The sequence below is a fragment of the Nelumbo nucifera genome, chromosome 2, assembly GCF_055504915.1.
Source record: "Nelumbo nucifera cultivar China Antique chromosome 2, China Antique-T2T, whole genome shotgun sequence".
In the NCBI taxonomy this organism is placed as follows: Eukaryota; Viridiplantae; Streptophyta; class Magnoliopsida; order Proteales; family Nelumbonaceae; genus Nelumbo; species Nelumbo nucifera.
Window position 1 is genome coordinate 73,019,844 of NC_142650.1, and position 14,639 is coordinate 73,034,482.

General features: G+C 37.4%; 1 protein-coding gene across 22 annotated transcripts in view; it reads left to right on the plus strand.

Moving 5' to 3' along the window:
• Positions 1–14,639, plus strand: part of LOC104604149 (4-hydroxybenzoate polyprenyltransferase, mitochondrial) — a 60,336-nt gene that overhangs the window by 23,033 nt on the left and 22,664 nt on the right. For all 22 annotated transcript variants that reach the window (XR_016082510.1, XR_016082509.1, XR_016082511.1 and 19 more), the window contains one exon: positions 9,506–9,577. Coding sequence is in view for 5 of the 22 variants with exons in the window: in XM_010268400.3 (XP_010266702.1) it covers positions 9,506–9,575 (70 nt within the window). In the remaining 17 variants the exon portion in view is untranslated. The remainder of the gene's footprint in view (positions 1–9,505; positions 9,578–14,639) is intronic.

Here is a 14,639-nt window from a genome sequence, read left to right on the forward strand (position 1 = left end):
GTAGAACCATCTCTCTCTTAAATCGTAGTGCTTACTACCTTCCACTTAACACATTAACACTAAGAATTTCTTGTGGGGATTGTTTTCCGGTATGTTGACTTTCAGTTCTATTATGAATTCAACCTTTTTACTGTTTTTTTTTTTGGTATTTAACATTCTATTGGTTATCCATATTCATTATATTTTCATGTTTGATTATGAAGACAGTGACACACTGCAGTCCTTTTGGCCTACCGCGTTGGACGCTATGTTCAATCTTCATGATGAAAAGGGGAAAATGGGAATTTGATGTTTAACTCGAGCAGATACTGCTCCAATTACAAGAGTCCTTTTAACACTGACCGTGGTCCTTAGCATTTGCATGAGGCTAAAAGATGGAAACTCCAGTTTTCTTTTCCTTTTTCTTCTTTTTGCATGCGTAACTACTAATATTTTTACAAAAAAAAATGTAGATCTGGCATTCTTACCACTTTGCACTTGGTACAAATGCTCTGTAGAAAATCTTATTTTTATGTGGGGATATTATTAGTTTATGTTGGACAAGACTCATGATTTTTATGTGGTGGAATAATCACTTATTAAAAGCGTGTAGCAAACTTACCTAACTATTATTTTCTCTTCTCAAAGTTCTAGCGTCAGTGGCTGAAGAAATAGAATGTAAAGGGAATTTCTTTGAAATATCAAGGTGGAAGAAAGCAGCTGTCATTTGGTAAAATGGGAATGGATCTGTAGGTCAAAGAAGGATGACGGTTTAGGGGTTAGGAGAGTAAGGTTGTTCAACAAAGCTTTTTCTGGAAAGAAGAGCATGGGACTGCAGATTGAGGCTGCTTGTGCTGATATTGAGGAGGGGAGATGGAATGTCAGCTGCATAGACAAGATTGGTCTAGGCAGTGTTTTAAAAGCGCAAGGTGCAAAAAAGGTGCAGGGGCCAATTTGTGCCCGAGGCGCAAGGTGAAAGGCGAGGCGCATGCCTTTTTCAAAAAGGCGCACAGAATTTTCAGGAAATGTAACAAAATTGAAAAAATATATAAAAATTAAAAAAAATCAGAAAAAATACAAAAACAATACAATCTAAATTTCCAAGAGTTAAGAGTTAAGATATGAGTATGACAATGCAATCTAAAGTTCTAGTTTCTATTTCTAAAGTCTAAAGTTCTAAACAATTAAAATAACATACTAACAATGCAATCTAAAGTTGGGATGTGGGGGTATTACAACACCTTGGAAGGCGATCTCTGGCATTCTCCCTAAATACCTCAGTTTCGTGAGGTACAATGCTTGTTCTGGAAACTCCATTCTTTTTTGAGAAAATATTTGGGTGAGCACTCAACCCCTGAAAGACCGTTTCCCTTCTCTCTATTCCATCTCTCTCTTTAAAAAGAACCCATTTCCTGGTTCCTTCCCCCCCCCGATTTGCCCTTTGGCTTTAAACTGAGATTTCGGTTTTCGAAGAGGGTTAAGAGATGAAGAATTTCATTGTGTTTCAGAGCTATTGTTGCTTCTAGAGTCGGTGTGTGGACCCCACTAACTCGGATAAAAGAGTCTGGGCCCTAACCCCAGTTGGCTCCTTCACTTGTGCATCTTTCTTCAAAGCCCTTTGCTCTAACCCTTCCTTTTAGGTCTTCCCTGATAAAGAGGTTTGGTCAAGGCCAATACCCCCCAAAATAGCAGTGTTCTGTTGGGAAGCCTATTATGTTAAGATCAATACTGTGGAAAACTTGCAAAAGAAGAAACCTTTTATGTGTCTGTCCCCAAATTGGTGCTTTATGTGTAAAGTGGAGGGTGAGGAATGTAACCATTTGCTGATATCGTGCTCCTTTGTTGCCAATGTTTGGAACTGGGTTGTTTCCTTATTCGGGTGCAAGTGGAACTTGCCCTCTGAAGTAAAGCTGCTGTTCACTCCGGCTGCTTTTGGGAGATTGACAAAAAGAGGGAAGCTAATGTGGAAATGTATCAGAGCCGCTACTTTGTAGAGTTTATGGGAAGAGAGAAATGCTAGAATATTTCAAGAAAAGGAAAGAAGTCTTGCTGAAATCAAAGAATGCATATTGAGAAGGACACTCGTGGTTGAAATCTTCACAATTGTTGGCAAACTTCTCCTTTGATGACTTAAGGAGAAACCAGGAAGTAGTGGCTTTTACAGCATCCACTAAGAACAAATCACAAGTGGATTGGAAACCCCCACCGGATGGAGTGGTAAAATTGAATTTTGATGGCAGCTGCCAAGGTAACCCAGGGCCATCCGGAATTGGTGGGATTTTGAGAGACAAAGACAGCAATATGTTGTCTCTTTTTTCAGGACCGGTGGGTGAAGGTGATTCTGTAAGGGCAGAGTTACTAGCAGTGGTACAAGGTATACAGATGGCTAGTCAAATTGGAGTGAACAATTTGTTGGTAGAAGGGATTCCAAGGTAGTAGTGGGCTGGCTGAATACCTAGATACAGCTTGCTGGGGCTATAGGGACCTGTTAAAGAAAGTTAAATGGATGACAAGAAATATGACTGTCAGATTTCAGTGGGTCAGCAGATCAGCAAATGCAATGGCTAATTCTCTGGCCAAGCAAAGGGTGTGAAGGGGAGATCTGTTTTGGGCTACTTTGTAATTTGTGTTTCAGGCTTGGGCCTGTTTAGTGTATATGATTCAGTCCTTGGGGGAGGTAATGTCTTGTGCCTCTTCCTAGGCTGGCTGATTGTATTTTCTTATTTGAATTAATAAAACTTCTCTCATCTATAAAAAAAAGCAGTCTAACATAGTATCAATTATCAAATTCAAACTATCAATGATTCAAATAATGAAACAATCATATTATTCAAATATAAAAAGATGTTAAAGCAATGTCATTGTCACCAATGTGCTTATAAATTACAAAGAATTTAAATATCATGAATAAGATAAGATAAAAAAATACAAATATAAAAGAAGTTAAAAAGATGGTTACCTCTCTAAGTCTACAATATTCATGTCTCACACATGAGTTATGTCATATACTCATTAAAATTAATCATTTACAATGAACAAGCAAATGAGGATTGACAAAGTATTTGATATCATAATTTCGTAAATAATGAACAAGAATACAAACATAAAAGAAGTTATTAAAAGAAAACTTACCTCTCCAAGTCCAAGTCTCCACTCTCCATGGTGTTAAAGTTAAACAATTAAGCCTCAATAGTCAATACCACTTATGACTTAACGACTTATCACAATCATTAAATCTGAAATCACTACATCTAATATCTGGTAAGTGGTAATCAGTAAATTCACACATGACACAAATTGACATTCACATCATTGATGATTGATCAAGATTCAAGATCAATAGTCAATATTAATAAAAAACAAGTATGGCGTGACGTGATTGGCATAAAAAAAAAAACACAAGTCAGTCTTAAACAAAACAAACAAAAAAAGAGTAGATCTTCATTCTTCAAGCTTTTAAAACAAACTGGCTGAAATAAATTACTCTCCAAGTGTCACCCATTCAGTCTTCATTTCCATAATATTCTTCCTCGTCATCTTTTTCATTTGGAAGTTCAACTTCATCATCCTCATCAGAATTATAGTCTCCCAATGCCTCTTCTGATTCTTCTTCATCAAATTCTTCATCTTCCAAACGAAGTTGAGAACTTGAACCCCCTCTAGACCTTCTTGCATTGGCTGATGTTGTTGCTCTTGCATGAGAAGTTGAAGGTACACCTAAACCTCTAATTCTTGTGATCCTTATTGGCTCTTCGACTCTTGAAGCAAAAGCCACATATCCCCATGTTAAAGAATCATCATCGATCATTTTCTGCTCCACTATCTTCACGTGTCATCTCCCCTAATAACTATTCATTACTTTCATCTATATCTTTCAAAGATATAGGGTCAGTGACACTACGTTAATCAACGTTCTCTTTAAGCAATTGGTTAAACTTAATGAAGACTAAGTCATTCGATCACTTTTGATCCAACCGATTCCTTTTTTGGGTATGGATTTGCATAAATTCATAAAACATAAGATTGATTAATAAAATTAGAAGTTTAAAACTAAAAGTATCAAAATATAATGGATTATAAAATATAAAAGTATAATGTTAAAATCTTAAGTGAAGTTTTAATTACATGCTTAAATACACTCTAATTTCTCTCACATCTAGATGCAATGCATGTCAAACTAAGAACTTTAATTGCAATCTTTTGTAAATTTGGAGCTGAAACACCATATGAAACCCACCAATCAGCTGTAAAAGCTTAAATTATAACAAAATATTAATTAAAATTTTATTTAAATACATAAAAAATACTGAAATATCTTTGGCAGGAGATTAACTTGATGGAGACTGTTGTGTGGGGGTGTACTAAAGATGCCTAGACTCATAGGAGGTTAGTGGATGAGAAATTGGGTCTTCGAATTCAGGTTACAGAAGTGACCTTATCTCAAGCCTATGCCATGGTTAGTAGTTAGCAGAGTCAGAGACAAATGCAGGTTACAGAAGTCTCAACAGGTCACTTTGCCAATGCTGGGATGAAGCCAAGGGTCATTACTGAGAAGAAAGATGTAGTATGTGAATGTTGCAAGAAACCTAAGCACACGAAGGATACCTGCTGGAAGCTACATCTAGAGTTTATACCTCCTAGATTCAAGAACAACAATAATGGTAAGAAGAGTGGCAATGCCAATGTAGATAGTTCTTTGCTATGGTTTTGAGCCTTAAATGTGCAATTGTATTTCTTCTAAAGATTTCTTGAAGGTTTATTAACTAATTCTATGTTTCTAGAAAACTTGGAAAACTTTCCTGATTTTTTAGATTTTCCAAATATATTAGCAAAATTAGCGAAATATCTCCAAAATTTCTCCAATTCTACATGGTGAAATGTTCATCGATATTGATACTATGAACCATGCTTGTGACTTGCGAGTATGGGGTGGTTAACTTTGGTTGAAATTATGAACCATACAGAAGCTTACATCAGCTTACAATCCCCCCGCCCCAAATCTACCAAGCCCCAATACATTTGGATTCTAACAGCCCTTGTTTTGCAAGTATGTGCAAGCATGTCTGCTGAGCTGTTTGCTGATCTCGACACCCAATCGATACTGGCATGTATCCCTTTTAGGAGCCCCTAGTTTCCCTTAGCATGTTCCTATACTGTGATGGACCCTCCAAATTATTCTGCGGCCAGCTGATAACTTCTTGAATCTCCCTTAATGATAGTATCTCTGTAATTTAGGGATTTTGCCCTTAATCCCATCTGTACTGCTGTTAGCTGTGCTCTTATTGAAACTTCTACTCCTATTGGTCAACATTTCTAAGACATGACCAGCCTCATTACAAAATACACCTCCAATCCCCAAGCTTCTAGGACTCCCTAGGCTGCACCCATCAAAGTTCAGCTTGATGCACAAAGGAGGATGGGGGCATCAAACTGCGGCTGGTTTCCAAATTTCCAAAGAGGAATCAGCCACCACTTTCAAATATATGCCAATATCATCAATAGAAAATGGGAAAGCATGTCTAGTGTCCTCAATAGAGGTGTTAGTTTTACAAAGTTGTGACATTGATTGTTTCTTCAGTTGATTTTTGTGTATATCATTAGTTTTATGTCAAGCTGTATGTGTGGTGTTGACTCGATGTCCTTTATGGACTGCACCTTCATTTTATTTTGATTAATGAAATTCATGTTTACTTATAAAAAAAAAAAGACATCTATAGTCCTCACCCAATGTGCAACCTTTATAGTGATTTTGTCAATGATTTCCTCCACACTTTTTTGCTCCTCCTTAACAGTCTTGAATTCCTCTCTTCCCAGATGCATGATAGAATTGCTTCTCTAGTGCATCTCTAAAGAATTTTACCTTTCTTCCTTGGAGAAGCGGAGGCTCAAAAATAGTTTTCAAGTCATCAGGAGCAGACCACCTGCATCCAAATAAAGCAAAGAAGTGTTTCTAGATAGATGTCACATAGATGCAGGAGATTAGCATGTGGAAAGTGCTTCTACAGCTAGTTTTACCCATCAGGGAAACATGAGAGAGACACTACAATGGTCTCCTTTCTAGAATCTTGCAATAATGGATTTTGTTGTGAAAGACCTCCCAACGGAAAGCGCTTATCCTGGGTGGAATGGACCCATCCAAATTGCTTTCACAGGACAAGTCAGGTTATTGGCAAATTTCACTTCTTGGCAGGTTGACAATGGTTCTAGTATTAAGTTTTGGGAGGATGATTGGGTAAGAGTGGGGAAACTTTGTAAGATTGTACAGATTTCCTGAGAATAATATCAGAATTTCTCAATGTTATGAGATGAGGCAAGGGGCTGTGCTGTGGTTTCCTACTTTCAGAAGAGTTCTATTAGATTGGGAGTTGGAGGACTGTTTGTTGCTGCTGTCTAAACTTCAAGTGGTGGGGATCCATCCAAAGAGGTCAGGTTTAAGATGGTGGAAGGAATCTAGAGATGACAGATTGTTGGTGAAATCCTCATATAAAGCACTGACAAGAAACCAGGTTAAAAGAACTTCAATAAAGGGTGTTTTTTTTTATTGGGGGGGGTGTAAAGGGGTAATCCAAGTCCTCCAAGAGTTGAAGCTTTTGCTTGGCTGGTTGCTATGGATGATATACTAAAGATCATCGAAGAAGTAAAGGTATTCAGATGGATAGCAGGTATGTGCTTTGTGAAACTGATGTGGAGGATATACTTCACTTGTGTTTTGGATGCTGTTATCATCATCATTATTATCATCCATGCCTTATCCCAGCTATATGGGGTTGGCTACATGAATCCTGTTTCGCCAATCCATTCTATTTAAAGTCATATCCACTGTTATAGAAAATTTATTTGTGGTTTCTTTTTTCAGATTTTTAATGTGGAGCTGTAGGCCCTCGATCTCCCAATGCCATTTTTGCTCTTTGGCCAGTGCTTCATGGTAATCAAAAGGCAAAGATTGTATGGAGCTGTTTACCTTTGGTAGTCTGCTAGGAGATATGGAAAAAAGGAATAGAAGAATCTTTGATGGTAAATCAAGAAGTAAAGAAAATCAATGTTTGGGAACCAGTTCCAATTTGTTAGATTGGATTTTGATTTTACCAGAGTTTAAGGGTGTCTCTTTGATATATTAATGAAATCATTTTGCTCATTAAAAAAGGGTGTCTCTAAGGATTCTTTTGGGTTGGATTTTAGGTCTACTTAACAGTTGGAAAATGTTGGGGTCACTTGTTAAGATTTTTGTTATCTTTTTTCTTTTTTCTTGTATTGGGTTATGCCTTATCACCTTGTTTTCTTGTATTCTCTCTTTTATTTTATTGAAGTTTTCTTTTTTTTTTGTTTACTATCAAAAATAAAAGATCCATGGTGTTTTAACTGCAGATCTGATGGTTAGAGACAGTGTCACATTAATAGATCTGTGGAATAAGAAAAGAAAGAAAACCTTAGACTAATCTTGGAGTTAGAACCTAGAGTTTATTAGAAATTGGTACATAGTAGTTTCCAAGTGTTTGTACCCTCAAGAATGTACATGTAGGATGGAATGTTTACTCATTGCATGAGAATATTGACTTCTAAACCAAGAGGAAACAAAATATTTTCTACAATCTTCTTAAGTTCTATGATTTCCAAATGCAAATGCAATCTCTATACAATGACCAAACAAAACAATTAGGAAGCTACTCCATATAATATCATGGAGGTTAAATGCAAGAAACCTTTGTGGGACCTGTATACAGACTCTTGGTGATTCAATATGTGGCCAAAGCCTGAAGTATTGGGTTCATTTAACATGGGCATGATAACTGACCCATCATGGAACTTATTCAAAGGGCTATAAGAGTTGTATGGACCTAGACAATAATATGATTTTGGCTCTGCTTTTTTATAACCTTTAGGGGTGAATTTCCCGGTGAGAGAAATCTGGTGCAAACCAATCCCTCCTAAAGTGCAGGCTCTTTGTTGGGAAATGTTCCTTGGAAAGATTAACACTTGTGACGTGCTACAAAAAAGAAGGCCAAACAATTGCCTTTCTCCTCGTGTGTGTCTCCTTTGTAAGGCTAGTGGTGAGACCCTCCCTCATTTACTAATCTCCTGTTCTTTTGTGACTTGTATTTTTTATTATTTCTGTTCTCTCTTTGGTTGCAAATGGGTTACCCCATAGGATATGGTTAGTTTATTCAAATCCAATTTCTTTAGGCAACATAAGAAAAGGGGAAGATGTTTGTGGAAAATAACAGGAGCAGCCCTAGTATGGACTATTTGGGAAGAAAGATATTAAAGGATTGAAACTATAAAGGTCAGATTTGCACATTGGGCAAAAACAATGGAACTCTTCATAGATGTCTCTACAAATGACTTAATATGGAAATGGGCTGGAGTGATAGTGTGGTACAAACAGATACACACAAAGAAGTGAGAATGGAATGGAAACCCCCAGAGCCAAATAAACTGAAACTAAAATTTGATGGCAGCTCTTTTGGCAATCCAGGGAGGACAGGTATAGGGGGATTCTTTAGAAACCATCAAGGAGTAGTAGTGGCCTTATTCTCGAGGCCAATTGGATTTGGAGATTCGGTAAAGGCTGAGAAAATGGCTCTCTTACAAGGATTAAAACTAGCAGTACAACAAAATGTTTTAAAAACCGACCTGGAACCAGAACCGCTTTGGCCACCGGTTTCTGAGATGACAGTTCGACTATCCAGTTTGAACAGATAGACCGTTCCAATTTTAAAAAAAATAATTAAAATAAAAAGGTCCAAAACCATTGTCTGGGTCGAATGGGTCGATGGTTCGACCACCTGAGTCAGCGGGTCGCTGACCAAGTCAACGGTTTTTGGCCAAGGAATGGGTTAAAGGTGAAATGGAACCAGTTGCCTGGATGGTTTCCAGGCCAAACGGTCCAACTGTCTGGGTCAATGACGGTCCGAAAACCATGGTACAACTAGGTGTTAGAGAGCTAGAAGTAGAGGGAGACTGTTGGTTATTTCTTGGGTGAAGCAAGTCAACTCAGCCCCTTAGAAATATGAATTTGCTTTTAGGGAAATTGACTTTCTTGCAAAAAGTTGTTACTCTAATTTTGTCTGGGTAAAAAGGACAACAAATAGGTTGGCAAATGTCCTAGCAAAACAGGGAGCTGATAGGTCCACATTATTTTCGGCAATGTTGTAATCTGTAATAGAAAAAAAGGGGGGATGACAAACCAAAACAGTGTGGACAAGTTGTATTTCTGATGAGTTTTTTGGGATACTGTGTAGCTAAAACCTTGTATTTATCTCAGACATCAACTAATGAATTTATTTTGCTGATCCAAAAAAAAGATCAATATATTTCTCCCCATTCAGTTAGGGACCTTTATTTTCAATTGGTAATTGAAACTTCTTTATTGGCACACATCCTGATTACTGTGAGTCATGCTACCATCCCGTGCACGTTTTTTCTTTTTTTAGTTGACATTGGTATATCATACCCTCTAGGAATTATCCCCCAGTTTCAGTTAGGAACATTTTTAACATCTATCTTCCAATTCTTTTTTTGGTGACAGGTTTGTGTCCAACAAGTGGTTTGGAGCTATCATCTTTACTGGGATCTTGTTTGGAAAGATGACGTCATGATGGTATAGATGTTTTATTTTCAAAAATACATCTTAGAATCTTGCAATGCCATTTCGTTTTGTGCAACAATCACTTTCATCTTAAGGTTCATGATGAACAATTGTTCTCAATATAATTTCAGTGGTGGTGGTTATTAGATTCTTCAGTTAAGTCATTTCTTTTCATGATCAGATTGGAATTGAAATCTTTGTTTGGGCTAGAGCTAGGGGAGAGACTAAAAATCAAGCTTTTCAGTACAGAATTTTTTTTTATTTATGAATGAACAGAAAATTTTATTAATCTTTAAGATAAGACTTTACAAGCATCCCTTTGAGAGGCACGAGATGCTACCTCTCTACAAAAAGCAAATAAAAATTACAACTGAGCCCAAAACAAAATATCCTTATTCACCTCTTGCTTAGCCAATGCATCTGACATTCCATTTGCAGATCTCCTCACCCATTGTATCCTGATATTCATGTTTCAATGAGCCACTTAAGCTTCTTCATTTCATTCCTGTAGCACCAGATTATAGAGTTTGGGTCCTTTAGCCACCTCACCACCACTTTTGAATCCCCTTCTATCACCACATTTACTAGCTATAACTCATTCGCAATCTGCACTCCTTGTACTGCTGCAAGCAACTCTGCTTTGAGAGAGTCACCCAAACCCACGGGGCCTGAGAATAAAGCTACAATTTTACCTTCAGAATCTCTCAAAACCCCTCCTATACCAGAGGGGCCTGGATTACCTTGACTGCTCCCGTCAAAGTTCAGTTTCACAAAACCTTCCATAGTAGGTATTTAATGCATCTCCACACTTTCCTTTCTAGAGGAGCTTTTGGAAATTGCTTCCCAGTTCCTCCAAACATCATCAAAGGAGAATTTGGAGAACAATTCCAAAGTCTTTATCCAGTGGATAACCCTGACCATTACACAATCCCTAGCAACTTCTTTGCTCCTCTCTTTTTCTAAGAATATTCTAGCATTCCTCTCTTCCCAAATCGTCCTCACCAAGGCTGCTCTAACACATCTCCACATTATTCTTCCCTTTTTTGGTAGCGTAATCATGGAAGGGTCGAATAGTTTGTTGACCTTTGATGATGAAGTCCACCTGCACCCAAACAAAGAAAAAAACCAAAGCCTAATCTCTGCAACAAAAGGACAAGAGATTAGTAAGTGATAGCAACTCTATATTGGATTTACACAAGATACACCAGTTAGGAGAGAGACAGAATACAAAGAGTCTTGAACAAAGAGGCATAGGAGAACAAACCGTTAGGAGGGGGGGGGGCAAATACGCTTACCAGACTTCTCAGGGTCCAAACTAACATTTTAAAAGAGTTGTAACATATCCAAGCTAGCTAAGATTTCACTATCTCTTAGACCTTTATAGAAGCCAAAATCCCAATTGAGGCCCACAAGGAGTACTGGAGGAACAATAAAGTTCAACACATGCATTTTTATACAAGGAAACCGAATATAAAGTAGAAAAAGATCCTTCAATAGACAAGAGCCAATCTATATATCCTCCCAAAATTTAATAGAGGTTCTAGAGTTAACATCATACCTGACAGTCCGATGTAAAAGAGGTCAGCGGATGGCTTTCCACGGAGAGGTCAGTGTAGCCCTGTTAGATACTCCTGCATCCCAACTGTTTCCCAACCTTCCATCTATGCTAGCTATTACTTCATGCCAATCTATCCCTTTCCTTTGGCCACCTCCAAATCCATTTCCCTAACAAAGCCAATTTTTTTTTTTATCTATATTTCCAATACCCGACCCACCCTCTTGAAAACTTTTACACACAACCTCCCATTTAACTAAATGGTCTTTCTTTCCTTCACTCGGCTCCCAAAGGAAATCTTTCATGTCTTTTTCAATTTTTTTTGCCTCCTTTTGGGGAATCCTAAAGACTGACAAAAAATAAATTGGTAGGTTCGCAAGAGTAGATTTGATCAAAGTTATTCTTGTAGAGAACATTGATGTGGGCCCCACAGCTGTGGTCCCACTCTGTCCGTAGGGTAGAATGTATCTAGTCACAGCTGTGGTCAATTTGTTATTCTGTTATTCCTAGTTGCTATTTACTTTTCAGTTTTATATTGTTTGTTATGTGTTAGCAGTTATGATGTAAACACCAAGGGCAGATATGTCCTTTCATGTAACTAGCATAACATATATATATTAAATTAAAGTGGCGGTGGCAGAATATTGACATTCTGTTCTCAAAATCTGTGTTCTACTGCTCTCTCACCACTCTTTCTTCTACTTCACTTTCTCTTCTCATCGAACCTGAAATTTCTTAGTGGTCAAGACTGATAGCAGTCTTGAACACCTACAATTCTTTTGCCCAATGACACAATTTCTCTTCCAGGCTGCCAGCTTCTTTGCATACCTCTCGACAATTGGAATCTAGAATCTGCTTTCTCTAGGGTTTGCTCCTAAAGGAAGGACAATGTAGGTCAAGGGCCAACTAGCTGTGGAACACTCTAAGGTGTAGGTAATAGAGTTTAGTTCCCCTTTCTCCAAGTTGATCTCCGCTACACAACGCTTCTCAATGTTGATTTTAGGTCAGAAACTAGCTCAAACTTCCTCACCACCTCCTTTAGGTTCCTCACCCAGTGATTACAAGGTAGGTCAAGGGCCAACTAGTTGTGGAACACTCTAAGGTGTAGGTTCCTCAACCCAGGTGTGCGCCTTTTTAAAATTTTGCACTTTTTGCTTTTTTTTTTTGAGTCTAACGGCTGGGCCTGGGGCGAATCAGACCCTAACATAGACTTGTTCGGGCTTACCTCGAGGTGTGTGGTACAAATGCAACTCATAGAATCAAGTATGCAGTATGTTTTACATCACATTAGCTACTTGAAGCAATGCAATTAAGGAAAAAAAGAGATTGTAGGTTTTACATGTTCGAAAATGCTTTATATGTTTAATTTTATTTTTAAATTTTCATTTGAATACACTTTACATGTTATGTTTATGAATTTTAATTTTAGATAATAGGTTTTTTAAAACATTTATTTTAAAATTTAAGTTTATATTTTTTATTAACATTATGTTTAATATTTTTTGAATTTTTTTGCATTTTAAAAATTTTTTTGGTGATTTTGTGAATTTTTTGACTTTTTTTTATTTTTTATCTTTTTTTTTTTATTTTTTTGCCTTGCTTAAAAAGGCGCGCGCCTCGCCTTGCGCCTCAGGCGCAAATTGGCCCTTGTTTGTTTTTTGCACCTTGCGCTTTTAAAACATTGTCCTCGCTACATCTTGCCCTCTCCCATCATAGAATATTATGATATCATTTGCAAATTAAATGTGTCATTGAAACCATATTCCTTCTGATCTTTTATTTTGTTCTCCCTATCAGCCTTCAAGATCATTCTACTAAACATGTTAGCTACTATGATGAAAAGAAAAGGTGAATGAGGATCACCTTGCCTAAAACCCTAACAAGCTGGGAAGAAGTCTCTCACAACCCCATTGATTAGGATAATAGTGACATGAATTAATACAACCCAAAATCAACTTACACCATCTCTCCCCAAACCCACAACTTTTCAGTGCCTCAACAAGGAATGTCTAGTCTACCAGATCATAGGCTTTTTCTTGAAGGATTAAAATGAAATTTCATTAAAATTGAAAAAAGCAATACATCTTAGAAAAATGGTTGTCTAGTTGAAAAACCAACTACTGAACAAAATTACATTGTAAAAGACTCAAAATTCTCGATCAGATCTGACTTGTTCAATTGGTCAAACTTTAGAAGACTAAGAACTCAAGCTGCAATCGAGTTGCTCACCCCTGCTAACAAGTATTCGACATTCTTTACCTTGTTGTCAAAGATCCTTCTATTTCCCTCTTTCCAAATGAACCAACATAACAGACAAAAGGAATACAACTCCATAGAATTTGGGCTTTCTTGCTTCCTTTGATTTTCGGCCATTTAGAAAATAACTCAGCTCAGTGATTTAAAAGGCGCGCCTAGGCGCACAGGTGAGGTGCATTTCAAGGTAGGCGCCTCTATTAGGTCCTAGGTGCAACCCTTTCAAAAGGCGCACGCCTGGTGCGCCTTGCGCCTCAGCCCAGGTGTGTGCCTTTTGAATCTTTGATGCTTTTTTGCTTTTTTTGTGTCTAACGGTTGGGTCGGGGGCTCCGCCCCCGCACCCCTATTTGGTAATGTTGTTCTTTCATTCATCCTAATAAAATGTCTTCTTAAAAAGCAATTAAAACTATAAAATCATTATTTTTTGTGTGAGAACTAAGAATTTAAGACCTAAAATGGACTTGTATGGGCTTGCCTCGAGGGGCGTGGTACAAAGGTGGCTCGTAGAATTAGGAATGTAATATGTTTTACATCACATTAGCTACTTGAAGTAAGGCAATTAACAAAAAAAGAGATTGTGGGTTTTATATGCTTGAAAATGTTTTATATATTTGATTTTATTTTTAAATTCTCATTTGAATATGCTTTACATGTTATATTTGTGTATTTTAATATTAGATAATAGGTTTTTTAAAATACTTATTTTAAAATTAAAGTTTATATTTTATTAATATTATGTTTAATAGTTTTCTTACTTTTTTGCATTTTTTTTAAATTTTGTTGCATTTTTTTTGGATTTTTTTTTTTATTTTTGCTTAAAAAGGCGCGTGCCTCGCCTTGCGCCTCAAGCGCAAATTGACCCCTACGCCTTGCGCTTTTAAAACACTGACTCAGCCGGAACAAAGGGTGAAATACATTCTCTCCAAACAGAAGGAGAAAAACTTCCACATGAAGTTTGCTAAGGTGTTGTCCTTTAGAATTAGGAAGGCGCTCCCAGCAATCATAGCAAATAATCAAGGAGCTTTTGTGAAGGGGAGGCAGATAACAGATCGGATTCTTGTAGCAAATGAGAGTCTAGAGGACTTTAAGAGATCCAAGAGAAGAGGGGTGGTCTGTAAATTAGATTTGGAAAAGGCTTATGACTTGGTTGATTGGTCCTTCCTATTGGAGGTGATGATTAACTTTGGGTTTGGAGACATTTGGTGCAAATGGGTGATAGGCTGCATTAGGGATTGTCATTATTCCATTTTGGTGAATGGGGTAGTG